Below are 17,793 nucleotides of genomic sequence, written 5' to 3' on the forward strand. Positions count from 1 at the left end.
ACTCCACATAGGGCCAAACACATAGGGGTGAAAGGAACCACCACATTTAGAGGTTTTGCCAGTAAATTTACTGTAAATAGAACAAATGGCAACATTTTTAAATCCATTTCTGAATTTGAGAATGAGGCTCAGTTATTGGCTGAGCGGTCGCACAAACCTCCCATGACAAGATTTGAACAATGCCCCTCTTTTCAGCCTCGTGTGGCTGGCATATTCTTAAGATCAAATCACATTCCTCCTGTGAAATTACAATCTGTTAGTTCAAGAAATGATTTTAAATGTATGCATTTCAAATAAAATTGATCCTGGTACTTGTTAAATCTTTTCATATTTGTTTATTGTTTTATGTTTTACACCAAGTCACTAAAGGGGCCCTTCAGCAATCTTTTATACAATATCGACAAAGTTTGCTTGCAAAATATAGGTTTTAAAAAGAAGAGTCAATAGTGGCCGCAATATCCTGACTATTAGTTCCTGTTATGGTTCAAATTTAAAACAACAGCACTTCCCATTATACAACTCGAAGGTGTCTTCCAAACTCAACATGCCCAGTTTATAACAAGGACTCTCATATTTCAACTACTTTTATTTTCCAAATCCAGCCAAGATTGCTCAAGCAATGTCATGAGTAATTTTCTCAAACGTGACAAAGCTCTCTCCAGAGGCTTTTACTCTACTTACTCAGAGTTCCTTCGCTAATAAATGTCTACAACCATTATCCACACTAAATAATGCTTTTCTTTGATTTTCTTTGGTATAGTTGTGACAATGAATTAAATAAATGCAGTAATATATGTACATTTAAGGAAGTAGATAGATAGAAAGATACAAAATATGTGACTGACATGAAATATGCAATTTTGGGTAGAGCTAGGTTAGGGTAGTGCTTACTTAAGAATTAAGGGTAGGCAGAATAAGTTCAGGCTTAAAGCTACAACTTGTTTTCTGTCACAATAATGTGTTTTATTTTTGTTTTATTTTTAATATCATGATTTAGTACTATTTAACCACTTTCATAAGTCATAATGATTCTGTATAGATATCCCCTCTTCACTCCTTTATTTGGTTTTATAGTACAACTTGCTACAGTTTTGCAGAAAAACTTCATTATGAATTATCCAGCTGGACATCCCATTATTGTGCAATGACAGAAAGTTTGATTATTTTGGGAATGATCAATCTTAAACAATATACACAAAGAGCAATACGTACTGTAAGTATTCAGCCACTTATAATACGCCATGGTTATTGTTGTACTGTGAATAAATGACCGGAGAAATAAACAAAACTAAATATCAATTATTAATGAACCGTTTAAAATAAAAACGTACACATAAAAAATCCACTTCCCTCCAAAGTCTTTATCTCAGCTCATCCCGTCTCCTCTGCCTGAAGTCTGAGAGCCATTCAGCTCCTCTGGCCTGTGAGGACTTGGTCCGGCCTCTGAATCGACTGGATCCTCATCATTTGGAGGGCAGATGGGGTTTAGTTGCAGGCAGTCTGAGGCATCGCTTTCAGAATATCAGAGGCATCATGACTGTGTACTTCTCCAGCAACACCAGTGAAACCTCAGTCTAATCCTACACCCTGGACAATCATTTGGATGACCAGTGCTCTTATCTGTTTTACAGCACTTGCACTTTCACCTCTAATCTGGACGGTCTGTTCAAACTCACCGGGTCCTTCCTCTGTACACCCTGCCCTGACTGTGTGCTGATCTGCTGGGTCCTGGAGCGAGAGAAGAGGGCATCAATGGAGGTGGGTCTGTGCAGCAAGAGGAGACAGGTGGAGCAGAAGAGGAGTTCAGGGCTCAGGTGGAGTGTCTGAACATGCCTCCACCCGTTGTGATGGATCCTGCCATAGAGCTTTGTCCACAACAGCCCAGCAGTGATCCAGCTGCACAGACTGATGCAAAAACAGGGGGACAAAAGGCCTAAGAGATTTTGATTCATTAATGATTCTTGATCACATAATGTCAATGGATTTGCACCACAATACTGTATGACAGTGACAGTGTGTGCTTTGTGAGATGTGAAATGGTATTTTCCTGTTATTTCTTCTTTATATCATCATTGAACTAATACATCCGAAAACATTAAAGAGTTCTAATTATTGTGAGAATACCACATAAAATGAAGAAATTAGGTTGAGCAGCATCAATTATCACGTTGTATTTGTTGCCCATTACTCTCTGTGGAAATACAATTGATTGCCAAATACAAGATTGCTTCCTGAACAGATTTCACAATGAGCATTTGTCAGTAGCTTTTTGAAATCTCACTAAAATCGCATGTCTTCTATCATAAAGTCCTGTGTTTGGTTTGTTTCCTTTCAAACCACAAACGAACCGCATCATCCACTTGGAAGGGAACCGAGATCCACCTTTTGAGGCGGTCTCGGTTTGGATGTTTGGTCCGCACCAGGGTTCGATAGGCAGTTCACATCAGTACAAACGAACTTGAGATTGTTTTAACTAAACCAAATGAGTTAAAAGCTCCCTTTAAAATTACTTAACGGGACAAGGACAGCCTATAGCACCAAAAACCTCTTCTCCTTCATTTTAAGTTACTGGAATCAGTCCCTCGACACAGAATTACAGTTACTGTGAGGAACTTTTAACTGGTTATGAAACATCTCTATATAGATTCCATCAATTTCTGCATGAAATCACATAAAAGCATGCAGGTTCACCAGAAACTCCTTCAGCTCAGACTCCAGCGGAGCCTCCGACAGCGACCACCCCACCGCGGAGAAACCCGAAGGCCTCACTGCAGCCTTTGACCAGCAGTCGGAGCTCTGGTGGGAGGTGGCGAGCTCATCGCCCGGCAGGAGTGTCTCCTTCTCCAGCCAATAGCTGCTCCGCTGGTAGCCAACACCGACACCCCCCTGCTGGAGGCCCAGGTCGTATTGCTGGGCCCGCTGGAGGAAAAGGAGGCACGGGAGAATCAGAACCAGGGCTGAGAGGAACAGACTGTTCCCTTCTCCCTGCTGCAGTAAAACAAGAGGTTCTCTAAAGGGAATCTAGTGCTCAGAAACACTTCCACTTCAGTCCACAAGGACCGACAAAATCTACACAAAATGAAATTTTCTTGTAGTAACTTTAATATAGAACAGAGGTCCCCTAGGGGGTCCGTGGAGGTACTGCAGGGGGGTCGTGACATTTTTGGTTGATTAGACAATTTTTCATATATATATATATTTTTTTTCCCCAAACATGAATCTGTCCATTATTTTAATAGTTCAGCATTGTATGCAAGAAAACAGGTATGTTTATGGATGGCAGTGGCATTAATAGGCCATCACTCATTTTTGGCTTCCACATTTATGTTGATGATTATCATGCAATTGACAGACAATGTTGATATTGGCATTGGTATCAGTTGACGAGGTATGTTTATAAATGGCAGTGGCACGGCCACCCTACTCACTGTACCTTGCACATGTTTAAAATAAAAACATGAAGATATGAACCTGTGTATTATTTGAATAGCTTAGTATTGAATGCACAATAACAAGGTATGTTTATACATGACACTAGGCCCAGTTTAATACAAAACACAATTTGATACAATATATATATAGTAGGGGGTCCCTGCTCCATCTCTCTATCAGTTTGGGGGTCCTTGGCCTGAAAATCGTTGAAGACCCCTGATATAGAAAATAGATAGGTGCATTTACATGTCTTTATGTTCAGTTTCACGTAATTTTGAGGAACCAGGGTTGCGAAATGGAGGAGTTTTTTCTCTTTATCTCTGTCATTCAGATGTTTTCTCCACATACCTTTGTGTCTACACATCCACACTAATCAATACAGTTATGTAATAGCTCCACTCTTTCACAGAGTCTTTTAATAATAATAAACATATCTTTAACAAACCCCTTTACAAAGTCATTACCCCAGCTCATCCCAAATTTTCTTCTACACAGAGAAGAACAGGAAATTCTTGAATGTTATTAACAGAATCACAGAGTTCACTGCCTGAAGTGAAAAGCATGTCTTTTTTTATCTCTAGATTCCACAAAATAGAAAAATGACTCTTATCTTTATTATGAACTTGATTATACATCACTGCTGTGTACATTGTTGCATGCTGTTTCTGTATAATTACTGTAAGCAAAGACGAGGTTGATTGCCAGTTTGGAAACTGGTGACCTCATTCCAATGCAAAACACTCTTTTATTCCCAGAAAATATCGAAATAAATAAAACAACAACAACATCCGAAGTGGGAGAGAACCACAAAACATTACAACTAGTAATCAAACTTTCTTTTATTGCACAAAAATGGAATCCACAGTTGGATAAGGGATCATGAACATGTACTGTGTTGCAAGACTGGACTTTCTAAATGCAAGTTGTACTATAAAATTGGACAAACTTCCTAATCCAGCTCCATTCTTGGTTAGAACTGAGACCAGCACAGAATCAGTATAACCTCATCATGTTTGCTGTGTTTGCCATCTTTGTCCTCTGCTTGATGTCTGTGAGTTGTTCGGCTCCTCCGGTCTGTGAAAAATTGGTCCACCCGTTGTCTCAGCTGGATCCCCATCACCTCGAGGGTGGATGGGCTTTAGTTGCGGGCAGTCTCAACCACCAGTCATCCATGGAGGCCCTGAGGCTTAGAGACAGCATCACTATGTACTTCTCCAACTCCAGTGACGCCTCCAACTTGTCCTACACCCAAATCAACCGCTTTGGTGATAAATGCCAAGACCTGCGCTACAACATCTCAGTGGACGGGAGCACCTTCAGCTTTGACGTGGGCGATCGCTTCAATCTCACCGGGTCTTTCCGCTACACGTCCTGTCCAGACTGTGTCGTGATGCAGTGGATTGTGAAGTCCAGGAGGAGGCAGTCTCTAGACTTGTACCTGCTGAGCAGGAGGAGGGAGGTGGACCAGAAGGAGTTGGAGGAGTTCAGGGCTCAGCTGAAGTGTTATGGGCTGCCCACACCTGTCGTGATGGATCCTACCAAGGAACTCTGTCCAGAACAACCCGAGAGCCAGCCGACCGACAGCAGCAGCTCAGACTGAGGAGAAAACGGAGGACCAAAAGCATGAGGGACTTTTGTACACGATATTAAGTCGCACAGTATGGAACAAGTATTACTGGGACATTCCTTATATTCATCTTAATATCTTGACTCAATAGGATAATCCACACAATGCATATCTCTCATGGAGAGATGTCGCCCTAAATCAACCTTTTAAACGCTGCCAGTACAGCATGGCATGATGGGATTTATTTTGTTTGAATGTCTATTTCTGTTTTTTTCCTCATGTTGTCATTTAGCAGCCATATCCCTGATGTAATGGAGCAGACAGTTTGAACAATAAGTGATTTTTTTTCTATCAATATGTGGGCACCTGCATGCTCATAATTCCATTAACTCTCAATGGAAATTAAATCGTAATTTTTGGCAACCCTTTAAAAAATGTCAGTCGTTCAATGGTCGAAGGATGTTTTATGCTCTTTTAGGCAAATTTGTCAATTGTGATTTTTGGCCATATGAATAAAATGAGTACTTACCACTTAAAAAGTACTACAAGGAAATTCATTTTGTGTCAATGTGGGGGTCCATGTGGACGAAGGTGGTAGTGTTTCCAAGCACCAGAGTCCCTTAATAAAAACTCTCATTTTACCGCAGCAGGGGTCTGACAGTACCCTGCTTAGTCCTGGTTCTGGTTCTACCGTGTCTCCATTCCCTCCAACGGGCAATACAGCCTAGGCTTTCAGCAAAGCCAGATCTTGTTCTGGCCAGGGAGTTTCTGATGAACCTAAATGATTTCTTCTAATTTTGTGGAATCCGATCCGATGGCACAGATGACAAAGCATTAACAATAACTACATAGAAACAGACAAAGGTCTTGTTTACTTATAGGTCATATTGAGGCATCAGGATTAATTTGAGACAGTTTCATAAAAGTTCATCACAGGAACTTTAAAAAATATATAGCTGTATTTATTAGTGTGTTGTTAATTACATCTTTTAACAGTTCAATGAACTCCATCAATATCTGTTAATACATTTGAATTTACAGTAAATCTTGGACCATATATTGCTTTATAGAATATTTTATAGAAACACACAGTTTGCTTTTTCTCCAGATATAAGAGGACGCAATTGAAGTGTTTTGTGACATAATCACCCTCTTATCCCTCTGGTACATTCCTCACTCACGTCGCATGGTGTAATAATGAATGTGTGTTGTTCACTAATTGGATTAGTGCTATATATATATTCAGATCCACAACAATGGGGTAAGCCTCAAGCACATGCGTTTGCGCACGTGCTCATTCTTGTGTACTTATTGTGTGAGTGAATGTTTGCTAGTGTGAGCATATTATGCAAATGTGGGCGTATGCAATCGGTGCGCTGAGGGTGTTAGTGTGCACAAGGGAGGAGACACAGGCAGTGAGGCTGCAGAGCTGTGAGAGTGACCTGAAACAAGACAAAGTGTGCATTCCCAGTGTCTGTCACATGGAGGGCATCTTCAAAACATGTTGTTAGCAGGTATGTGCAACTGTAAGTTCTAGTGTTCTGTGCTTTACTCTGCTTTCGTTGAGCTTGAAATTCTTGTACACACATTATATTCCATCAGGTGAATGATTGCTACAACAGAAAACAACCGCGTAACAGAAATGATTCTTAACAGCCAAGCCTGTAGAGACCAGCTTTTCCTTGTGTTACTTTTTGCCACAGTGACTAAAGCATATCAAAGTAAGTGACTGTAAAATGTGCAAAGAACTATGTCAGCAACCATTAGACAACAGCAGAGCTATTTCTAATTAGGGATGAAGTTGGCTGCATTTATTTCAATTCATTTGCATTTTTGTCAAATGCCCTCAGATCTTAATACCTTAGGACGCTACTGACCCCAGAAAGGAGGGCAAGTTTATTTGTAAAGCACGTCGCAGATGTATTTTTAATGATGATCATGATTTTGCTGTTCTTTTGATAAAGTGAGCCCCTTTGTAGATAATGAGCAAAACATAAGTCTGTTATGTAAAGGGAGTTTTAATCCGCAATCTCTTGCAACCTCACTTACCCAATGAGAGAGTTGGAGAACCTTTGGTTAAATTCTGCCAGCGTTCTCTGAGCGTCTTGATAATAAAACTGAACAGCATGCTATATTAGATGTTGAAGGAAATGTACATAGGAAAATATCTCATTAGGGCATGCCAGAGAGCAGTCAGGTTACATTACCGTACCACGATATAAATGAGGGGATTGTTTATCTGCTGTAGCGTTGCAGGATCATTGTATTAATTGATTTAAGCTTGTTTGTTTTAAGCAGGATTTTCAACAGAATCAGCAGGTTTGGGTGAATAAAACAGTTTGAGCCGAGATTTGCAATAGATTTCAGAGTTTAAAACGATCACAACAATCGCCTTCTCACTGTGACAAAACGCTCGCTTTCACGCTCCGTTTCACAATGAAACTTCTCATTGAGAACTCTGTCCATGAGTGACATTATGCTACCTTTATGAATTGAGAGTGAGTCTGTCAACATGTGGTCTATTGTACAGCAGAGGGCCGAAAGTAGTTTTACCCGAAATAACACCTGAATGTCTATAACCCAGTTATTTTCTGTGTCTGGAATCAGTACAGGTGCAGTATGCACAAAACAGAGGCAATGATTGAGTCTCATTTCGACACAGTGATTACTCCGTGGCAATGCCAACTATCCCATTCCCCCTCCCTCTCACATCCCATGAGAAAACAGCCAGTCTGAGAGCAGCCAGGATATATGTCAGTATGGGTACTGTATGAAGTCAATCAGCCCCGGCCCTTTAGGGTTCTAGTTTAAACTCTTGGAATATAGAAGGGCTCTAGATTGAACCCCCCTGGTGGGTGTTTGTAAGCACTCTTAGAAGGTGGAAAGCGTCTTGATAAAACCTTCAGAGAGGGTTCTTAGTGGAACCATTACACAGAAGTGTTGCCTGTAGAACGTCTCATATGGCGGTTTCTAGTTGAAACCTTTCAAATATGGTTCTGGGCATAACCCTTTATGTTGGGTTTCAGGTAGAACCCTCTGAAATGGTTCCAGGTGGAACCTTTAAAATGGTTCTACCATGAACCAAAAAAGGACCCTATATAATTCTAGTTAGCACCTTTATTGTGTAAAGTGTAGGACACTATATTGATATTTTTACATTGGAAAATAATGGTGGAACGATAGCAACACAATTTTACCAAAGGACAGCCCAAAGCCAGTGATGGTATGCAGCTGGTGAATGGTTCCCAAAATCAACCATTGTTAGCTGTACACAGTGTTTGTAATAGCTGTCATGACTCACCGTTCTCGTCCTAATTTACCCACATTAGGCCACTTTGTTCTGCTGTGGGGCCTATATGCTCTGCCATTATTGTTACTACAGTGTTCCCCATTAGTCCTGCCATGTCATGCTGCCAGTCCTTATTATCTCTACATCCATCATCCATCTAACCATCTATCTATTGTATCTGTCCATCCGTTCCAGTTGATCATCACAGACTAGTCATCCCCAGCGCTGTGATCCACATTCCCCTTAATGATCAGTCACAGTGTTGGAGTCCAGCCAGAGTTGCTTGGCGAGAATCAACATGGGTGGGAATGGGAGTTTGTCAGAATGCAGGCTGAAAAGAAGATGACAGAGGAGTTTTGTGTGTGTGTGTGTGTGTGTGTGTGTGTGTGTGTGTGTGTGTGTGTGTGTGTGTGTGTGTGTGGAGGGCAATAATATTGATACAAGGCAAGATTGAAATAACAGAGTGTGTGTATTAAAGAAAAAGAGAGGAGCTGGACCCCCCCTTTATCAGTATACCCTGCGGACAATCCTATTGTTATTTCAGATTGTGTGTGTGTGTGGGGTACTGAGCCTTTGCCCAGCACGTAAGCAGATTACAGAAAGGTGTGTTCAGCAGAAAACTTTATATGTTGCACAGTGGAGTAGAGTAGCTTCCACCTTACAGCCCAAGCCAAGCACAGAGTTATAAACAGCCTGCCTGTCATACAGTTCTTTGCACAATTACACTAATGGGTGACAAGTTAGCAGAAAAACAACAACCAAGTGTAATAGTAAGGTATTGGTCTACCACAGGCACTAGACAAGACGAAAAGCAATTGTTTGTGTTCATTTATTTTGTGTTCTAGTTGAAACCTTTCAAATATGATTCTGGGCATATCCCTTTATGTTGACCCTTTATGAGTGTCTTTCTTCAGTATAGCTGCAGTGTTGCAACACAGGTTGAATGAGGTTTGAAAACAGAATTGAGAACAAAGCATTTAGCATTTCAAAACTATTCCACAGCAAATGTCACAGTAAATAGAGTACGTTGAGTCCCTCACATGGCAATACCACAGCAAATCATTTAAACTGCGTTGAAATAATGGGAAATAAAACAGATGGCCATGTGTGTTGTTTGTTTACATGTTAATCACACTGTTGTTTCCCCCTTTCCCCTCTGCGTTCCTCCGCTTTCACTCACAACGACTGACTGGAGGCCAAACATGCTGATTGCTTAAAGGGTTTTGCATCAGCAGACTTGTCACTATGGCAACAAAGCCATTGGCCTGGCAGGAACAGGGTCCAGTCAACTCGCTGGGCGAGTGGGTCAAGGAGTCCTGGGAGCAAGGTAAAGAGAGTGCAACCATAAGCCACAACCCCCTTCTGCAAGACAGAAAGGCTCCCACGGCAGAACCTGAAGAGGACATAGATGTCCTGGAGCCAGGAGCTAGAGGACAAACACTGCGCGAGAACCAAACGCTCTCAAGAACCGAAGCATCAGATGCAACCAAATCGGAAAATCAGGAATCTGCGACAATTAGTCTGTGTATCCCCAAGACACGAGAGATGGTGACAGAATTAAATACCCAGCAATTCGAAGAATCACAGGCCAAAGAGAAGTCAACATGTGAGGATGCTTTCCCACCTCCTCCCCTCAGTGCTTCATCAACAGAGGAATGCTTTGAGAAAGAGAGCCTTTCCAGCCTTGAGGGGGAGGTGGCTGAGATCATGTCAGACCCAACAGAGGACCTTACGTCTCCTGATGGCCAGAGTAGTCATGAATGGCCACCTCTTCTATCTGAGCCAGTAAATAAAGAGGTAGATGCATCATTGGAGGAGATGACAACACAGAGGAATGGCACAGAGCTGATCTTCTTATCGGATGGTTTTGACTACAGTGAACCTGAAAATAAGATGACAGCGGCTGCAGCTGCTGGATCAAATTCAAAAGCTCATCATTCTCCCTTTGACAGAAACAACTCAGATGAGGTGCACACTGTTTGGTCTCCTCCTTTTGCTGATGAGAGCGAGGAAGAAGAGGAAGTGAGCATGGATATTATATCCCGTCAACATCAATGGACTACACTAGATATCAGAGGCAAGCCTTTCCACCCCTCACATCTTGCTAATAGCTCAGTTTCCAATGAACAAGACCCAACATCAACCCTGCCTGCATTTTTGTCAGCCAAACAACAGGAGGCGCTGTTCCCCCAGAGCCAAAGGGAGCTTGCCCCCAGGGGAGCAAACCAGGAAGCTGCACAACAGGTGCTGGGCCAGAGCTTTTCACCTTTGTCGACCGTTGCCATGGAGCCGTCCAATCAGGGCGGGGCTGGCTCTGGTTGCGCTGTAGCTGTGAAAGAAAGGCACAGCAGGGCGGGGGACAGGACAGAGGGAGGAAGCAAGCAAACAGGTGGAGCGGGAGCGCAGAAAGAGAGTGGACTTGAAAGGAACAAGGCTGTTGGTCAGCAACGCGGCGGAGGACTGTTGAAATATTCAGAAACAGTCGAAACCGAAAAGGTTAAAACAGAAAAACTCAGCTTTGTGTCTGCTAAACACACCAGGATGGAGAGTGACTCGTGTGATGATAGCCAGAGCGACAGTGGAGTTTCAGCGGACTTCTCCCCATGCAGCACTTTGGAGGGCACCTCCACCATCTCTACGGTCTCTCCAACAGCTGTGCTCAAAGAGACTCCCATTGAGAGGGAGATCCGACGGGCTATAGAGCGTGAACACAGCCTGAGAAGATCCAGAGGGCTTCCGAATCCACCCACTTCGCCAGAGTACGTAGAGATCCCTTTAAGGAAAACTGTTCTCTGCCAGTCCGTAAATGCTAAGTCTGAGAGGAATCAAGGCAAAGACAGGCAGTTTGCGGGAAAAAAGATGCAGCACGAGATCCACGAGGAGGCCGAGAGGGAACAGGATCTAGTGAAGCTTGGGAAAGTTCCAGGCTTCTATGACAAAGGCACTGTACGCCAAGTCAAGGACAGAAAACAGCTTTTTGAGGCCTTTCAGAAACCCAGTGACTTCACTTTGAATGTGTCAGCTCGGAGTAAGGCCACGTCCTGGTCCTCCGCCAGTGACATTTCAACCCTGGAGACCCAGGAGAACATCTCATCGCAGGCATCCACCATAGGAGGCTCATATGTGGAGAGGATTCCCACACCGAGCCCAAGCTTAGCCAAAGAAGGGGGTGCCTCTACTAGGACTCCCAGAGGACCAGGGTTCTCTGAGGGGACGGCCTGTCAGGTCATCATCCTAGAGAGCAATCTGAGTGTTCCAGCGCAGAAGCTCTGCCACGCCAAACCAGAGGCAGAGCCCGTCACTGTAGTCGATTCTGGACGTCCTAACAATTCATCATTCAGGAGAGGAGGACATGGTGGGATTAAAGTGAGAGAGCAGGAGGAGGACAAGGACGAGGAGGAACCCAAGGAGAACCCCTTTTTTAAGCTGCGCTCCTCAACAAATTTAATTAAAGTGGAGCAGGACATCCGGGAGGCTCAAGAGAGGGAGAAGGAGCTTCACAAGCAGAGGGTCAGTCTATATGGGGGCACAGGAGAGCGGGTAGGAGGAGGGAGGCCAGTCACCATGTTGTCCTCTTCGTCGTCACTGAATGGACTGGCTGTTCCTGACTTACCTGGCTCATCATCCAGAGGGGGAACTAGACCCACAGCAGGTTGGTGTAGCGCCGAGTGTTTGAAGTGTGTGTATGTGGGTACGACTGAACCCACACAAACAATGTGTTTGTGTGTATGGATGCTTGCGTGTGGGATTATGTGTGTCATTTTTTATATCTGTGGTGAGATGATGTAAACCCCCCCAAAACAGCACATTATATCATTTTTCCTTATGGTCATTGGAAAACCTCTAAACAGCTTTCAAAATCAGCATAATTTTGCACCGGGGACCATAAGCTGGCCGACAAGAAAACAAAATTCTGTAACTTCACAATAAATATAGCGTCTAGTCAGTCATTTTAATTGCAAAAGCTGAGATGAGTTATATATATATATATATATATATATATATATATATATATATCCTGAGTTATATCTCAATACTTTATTGTGTCAGCAGGAAAGGAGCACGTTGGAAGAGTCCAATTTTGGGATGAAGTATTTGAAAAGTGCATACAACTTTGTTTTTTTTGGTTCTTATGGTGATATAGAGACTTATGACAATATGAGCAAATATGAAATACAGTGCTGCCAATACAGCCTGCTGAGAGGACAAGTTATTAACATCCATCTCTGTGTGATTTCAACTTTGCTGCGATTGTGTGTGCTGCACTGTTTAGCAGTGATTCCCAACCAGGGGTACTTCTGCAGCTGTCAGGGGGTTAGTGAAGCTAAAGTGATACATATACATCAACCCTGTCTCCGACAAAATTATGCCCCCCACTGAACTGCATTCTCAATTATGTTTTGAGGGTAATGTATTTTCTCCTGGATTAGTGTGGCAGTCTTAAAACACTCGGTTAACGTTGTAAATTGAAACAAAGCGGAAAAGCTTAATTGGTTGCGTTTGGTAAAACATAATGTTTTGGTTTGAAATAAGTTACGTTTGTTACGTTATTTAAGTTACATACATGAAAATACGTTGACTTTTAGTTTCACTCGGGACACAAACAGCGCTTGACTTGGTGAAAGTCCTGTGTTTGTTTAACCCATCCGTTGCCCCCGACCTCCTATGATTACAAATGTATTTGTGATCCGTCAAAAAAAAACATTATCCAGGAGAAAATCAGTTTCCCTCGAAATGTAATTGACAATGCCATTTTCGTTTGTATTGGAATGAATATATATATATATATATATATATATATATATATATATATATATATATATATATATATATATATATATATATATATATATATATATACATACATAGATGCATGTTGTTTGTTTGTGTTTTGTTGGCATAAAGGGTTGCCAACAGGTTTTTTGTGACTGTATGTGAATGAAAGTGTCATCGGCCATCATAGGTTTCACAACTGTGTGACAAATCGAACAGGGTGTGGTGTCCTACTACAGTACCTTAATGACCATGACTCATTATTGGTAAATGAACAATCACATATTGTTTCACAGACAATGAGTTATGCAACCTTTTTTCATAGTCCTTCATTTCCGGTGCCTACTTTTTGTTTCTCTTTCACCAAGGTAATGTTCAGATTTCTTTCCCTTAATGCGTTCACATGGAATCAGGTGGACGGTAAATGGCAAACCAGATATCATGTTAGTGGACGAGACAGTATAATTAGGTGAGACCGGCAAAGAATACCGACAACGGCAGACGGAACATTGCTGTCCAACTCCTCACAGAATTTACAACTGGATGATACGTTGATGATACTCCTTCACGCAAGGAGAACATTGTTTAAATTTGCTAAATAAAGTTTTACAGCCACATGCATTACTAGAATAATTACATAAAATAGGAGTCACAAACTGATTTTATTTCATATATTTCATTCCATCACCATAGCAACATATGTTTCATTTTGCCATCCTGCCATTCCGTTGGGCTGTTAGTTTTTCCCGTGCCAACCAGAAAGTGTCGTCCATCCGCCTGATTGCAGGTGAAAGCAGCATGATTCCCTCTTCATTCCTCTCCACTTCTTCATGTTGACTCTTTAATTTGCTTCAAGGAGGCTTCATTGCTCACAGTGTAGAGCACAGACAGAGATCACAGGGACATCCTTTGCCTCATTGCTGCCCGGATGCAAACTCTTGCTCACCCTTTTTCATTTATTCTCTCTCTGTCTCTCTCGCAGCACGCCAGTCAGTTGGCAAATTCGGCATGTGGCCCCCGGCCCAGGCTGAAGAGGAGAGGATTGACCGGCCAGAGGTGAGTCAGCACTGGCAATCCACCCAATGCAATTACATTACATTATAACGCCTTTTACACTGCTGCTTGCTCTAACCTTCTGAACATTTGACCATGTGGAAAAACACCAGGCCTCATGGTGACATTTACCAGGGATTTCTTTTTTTTTTCTTGCTGGATAAAACACCAACCCTGCCTATCTAGTACACTTGGTATAGGACATGAAAATGTAGGCAAATCACCTTCCTGAGTCTCCCTCAAATGCAGGCAAGCAGATATCAGGTTCCACAATCATAAAGTTTATTTAACTGAGAGTTCATATAGGAATCGCAATGTCGCTTTGGGGGTGGTGGGGGTCGGGGTGGGGGTGGGGTGGTGGGGGGGGGGGGGGGGGGGGGGTTAGACTGTCAGCGGGACCGTGTGTTTAAAACTGTGTCGAATTGAAACGGGTCCCATGACGAAAGGCTCTTGGGAGGATGTCAGCATCTCTTTTGCACCAAATATGGGCCACAAACATCTGATAACATACTGAACACACAGTAAGAAGCTTATCTTTATAGATAAGGGAAGAAGGAGAACAGCTCTGAGACAGAGAGGGAGGGAGAGACTGTAGAGTGTGTGAGTGTGTGGGCGGGAATGTGGGTATGTGTGTGTAGTCAATAGTGGAGAAAGAGAAAAGTCAATCGACAATCCCACTGATTTCCGTTACCTGCCTTGTGGGTCTTGCATCTCTTTGAAACTGTGGTATCTCTGATTAGAGTTGAGCGCTGCTTTAGCTCTTTAATTCAGTTTGGCATTGACACGCTGGGTTTTAGCTGCACGCTTCAGTTTGACGCTGGCATTAGCAACGTTTTGCTCTCTTTCCTCTCCCTTCCTCACGCGTCTCTCTCTCTCTCTCTCTCTCTCTCTCTCTCTCTCTGCTGGTTGGTTATCTGCTTTCTGCACAACCTGGTTCCTGATTAGAGTTCAAGGATAAACGCAGGATCGCAGGAGAAATTGGCCTCAGTTGTTGACTGAGTCACACCGAACACGGTGTTGGATTGCAGTCACATTAACCTCCCTCTGACTCGCAGAGCTAATGATGCTCATCCAACGAGATGTCCTCAAGAGGAAATAAATCCATCCGTTTCTTTTTTTTATCTTTTCTTGCTCCGTTTTCCCCCCCCTGTGTTGGCTTATTGGTCTCGCCTCCTGCTCCCACACATCTGATGTTTCTGCTCTTCAATTGTCTTTTCTTTTTCTACTCTAGCTTTCATCCTGTCTCCGTCAGCTTTTACTTCGGAATCACCACTCACTCCTTCTGTCCTTTACTTACCGTCTTTTCACCCAGGTGCCCCAGAGTCCCCGGACCCCGAGACAGAAGACCCCTCTGGTACAACACTGGGAGTCAGGTCTAGTCAACGGACACAACATGGAAGACAACTGAGGAGACGTCGATGGATCGAAAAACTGGAGTAGGGAGGAAGGTTACCCGAGACCCGTAGTTTATTTTTAAGTGGAGGGCTGAAAGACTGTGAAATAAAAAAGGAGAGCAGTGTAAGGAAAGTGGGAGCATACTAGAGGAGGAAAGAGAGAATGTGAAGCGAGAAAGAGGTCAGGGATTGAGGCTACAAAGGGGGTCAGGAGGATTGGGAGCGAGGAAAAGGATTGGTGGTGGACTGAAAACCCTGAAGAGTCCTTTATTGAGGAGGAGGAGGAGGAGGAGGAGGAGGAGGGCCACCTATTAGTGGATAAACCCTTGGTTTGTTTCTGGTGCTGGAAAACTCTGAGACTAATGAATGTAAAAAGGCAAAGAAATAATAATAACTACACTGGAGAAAAGAAAATGTAAATTTAGGGAGAATGGGATTTTCAAACTCTAATGAAATTCTTTACCATTTGGATTTTTGGAATAATAATGAGTTATTTGTTGATGAAAATAGCTTGAGTGAAACATTTTCCAGCTCAAAAAACAATGCGTCATCACAGATTTTATGACTTCAGCAATGTCTTACACCGAGATGCTTGTTTATTACACCTGTACAATGTAATGCGGTCCCATACGATATAGTTAACTGTGCAATAAATCACACCTCTGTGTCTGTTATTGACATTGTGTCAGAGAGCTGGGGATTATAGTCAGTGGTGGGGTTGTATTTGATGGCATTATAATGGATCATTTACATATATGAAGGGACGGAAACTTAGAAACACCTTTTTAGCATAATGGAGTCCAGTGCAACACCAACACTCACTAAAAAAAGGATCGGCTTCACAAAGATAATTAACCTCAGCGCTATTGTCTTCCTTATAATTTGGTAACTCTTCTGAATTATTGCACCAGTTGTAATCCATTAATGGCTCCTTCTTTTGTTATTTTTCTCGCATCCCCACTGAAAGCTGGATTACAGTGCATTAAAGCACCTTCTTGAAGAAGGATTTCAGAGCCGGATGCTGCCACATAATACACACTTATAATACTCAAATAATAGCTGCTCTGTTGTTTAGGCTTGTGACATTTTTCAAATGATGTCTCCTTGTCTCCTTTATCTTATTTTTGTATCTGATTGGCAGACACGATATAACGGTAATTCATGGAGTATTATTCTACAAACTAATGCTGCACAGCAGCCTAAAATAAACTAATTGAAAGGCACAGTGGGTGGGATTTAGAGGGCTCTATTATGGAATATTATATTCATAACCATGTTTTCATTTGTGTATAATCACCTGAAACTACGCTCACATTACCGCAGTCTTGGAAGGGGAATAGTAAGCGGAGGGGTATTCAGTTGGTTACAATCTGCAACCCCACCACTGGAAGGCACCAAATGCGGCACACTGTCCGTAAGGTTTGCTGAAGTCCATAATGGAGCCACGTTAGTGCCGTTTCTCTTTCAGAGTTTGACCCAATGGCACCGACGCTATGTTTTGGCCACAACATACATGCAACTGCTCCTCTGAACAATTCTCTTCTCTACGTTCTGTCTTTATTTGCCTCGCACTGTCGGGGGTCAAAGAGAAAATGCATCACCATGGATACAGCTTTGGAAGAAGATGAGATGCTTTGCTAGAATTAAGCGGCATTAATGCCACAGAGGACCTGTGTGTGCGTGTGTGTGTGTGTGTGTGTGTGTGTGTGTGTGCGTGTGTGTAGGTGAGATCAGCAGACCACGCTTTAGTGACCTCCCAATCTCCTGTGAATAATTCATCACCTCATTCTGACTGGACACAGCCCGCCGACACTGCCAGTACATTATTATTATGCTGCAGCCACTTAAGTGCTCAAAATTATTAATAAGCTCCATTCCTCACAAGGCAACTTTCTTCATATTGCCCCGCTGCCAGGTCTAATGGCACATTACCAAATGTCTGGGCATCACAGCATGTGATGTACAGTCTGTGAACATATTTGAAAACAAATTATAGCAAACGAACTACGCTCCCTACAAGACTAAAAGCTTGGCGCTAAGGAGCAGAGCTGTAACACACAGTACAGTTTCTGTTTAATTCCTTATGAATAATGTCAGAGTCAAAGATTCATTTTTTTAATGCTCAGACAATCAAACATGGCAACTTACACAGGCTGGTCAAACTGCTCCTTCCAAGTTCTCTCTCCATCTCTCTCTCTTTCTCTCTCTCTCTCTCTCTCTCTCTCTCTCTCTCTCTGTCTCTCTCTCTCTCTCTCTCTCTCTCTCTCTCTCTCTCTCTCTCTCTC

The 17,793-nt window shown here is 42.7% G+C and overlaps 1 protein-coding gene across 1 annotated transcript; it reads left to right on the top strand.

The window, feature by feature from the left end:
- Positions 1–6,423: 6,423 nt before the first annotated feature.
- Positions 6,424–16,794, top strand: misp3 (MISP family member 3). Its single transcript, XM_068727070.1, has 4 exons — positions 6,424–6,513; positions 9,484–11,940; positions 14,044–14,117; positions 15,427–16,794. Exons 2-4 carry the CDS (start codon positions 9,534–9,536, stop codon positions 15,520–15,522), a joined length of 2,577 nt encoding a protein of 858 aa, XP_068583171.1. The 5' UTR covers positions 6,424–6,513; positions 9,484–9,533; the 3' UTR covers positions 15,523–16,794.
- Positions 16,795–17,793: the final 999 nt, after the last annotated feature.

The sequence above is a fragment of the Cebidichthys violaceus genome, unplaced genomic scaffold, assembly GCF_023349555.1.
Source record: "Cebidichthys violaceus isolate CVI_PGR_0920_01 unplaced genomic scaffold, fCebVio1.0.p SCAF_4, whole genome shotgun sequence".
Classification (NCBI taxonomy): Eukaryota; Metazoa; Chordata; class Actinopteri; order Perciformes; family Stichaeidae; genus Cebidichthys; species Cebidichthys violaceus.

Excerpts from the sequence above, each read along its gene's own strand:
- misp3 (XM_068727070.1), top strand. The coding sequence starts at position 9,534 with ATGGCAACAAAGCCATTGGCCTGGCAGGAACAGGGTCCAGTCAACTCG. Across the intron at positions 11,941-14,043 it reads GGGAACTAGACCCACAGCAG|CACGCCAGTCAGTTGGCAAA; the intron begins GTTGGTGTAGCG and ends TCTCTCTCGCAG. Across the intron at positions 14,118-15,426 it reads AGAGGATTGACCGGCCAGAG|GTGCCCCAGAGTCCCCGGAC; the intron begins GTGAGTCAGCAC and ends CTTTTCACCCAG.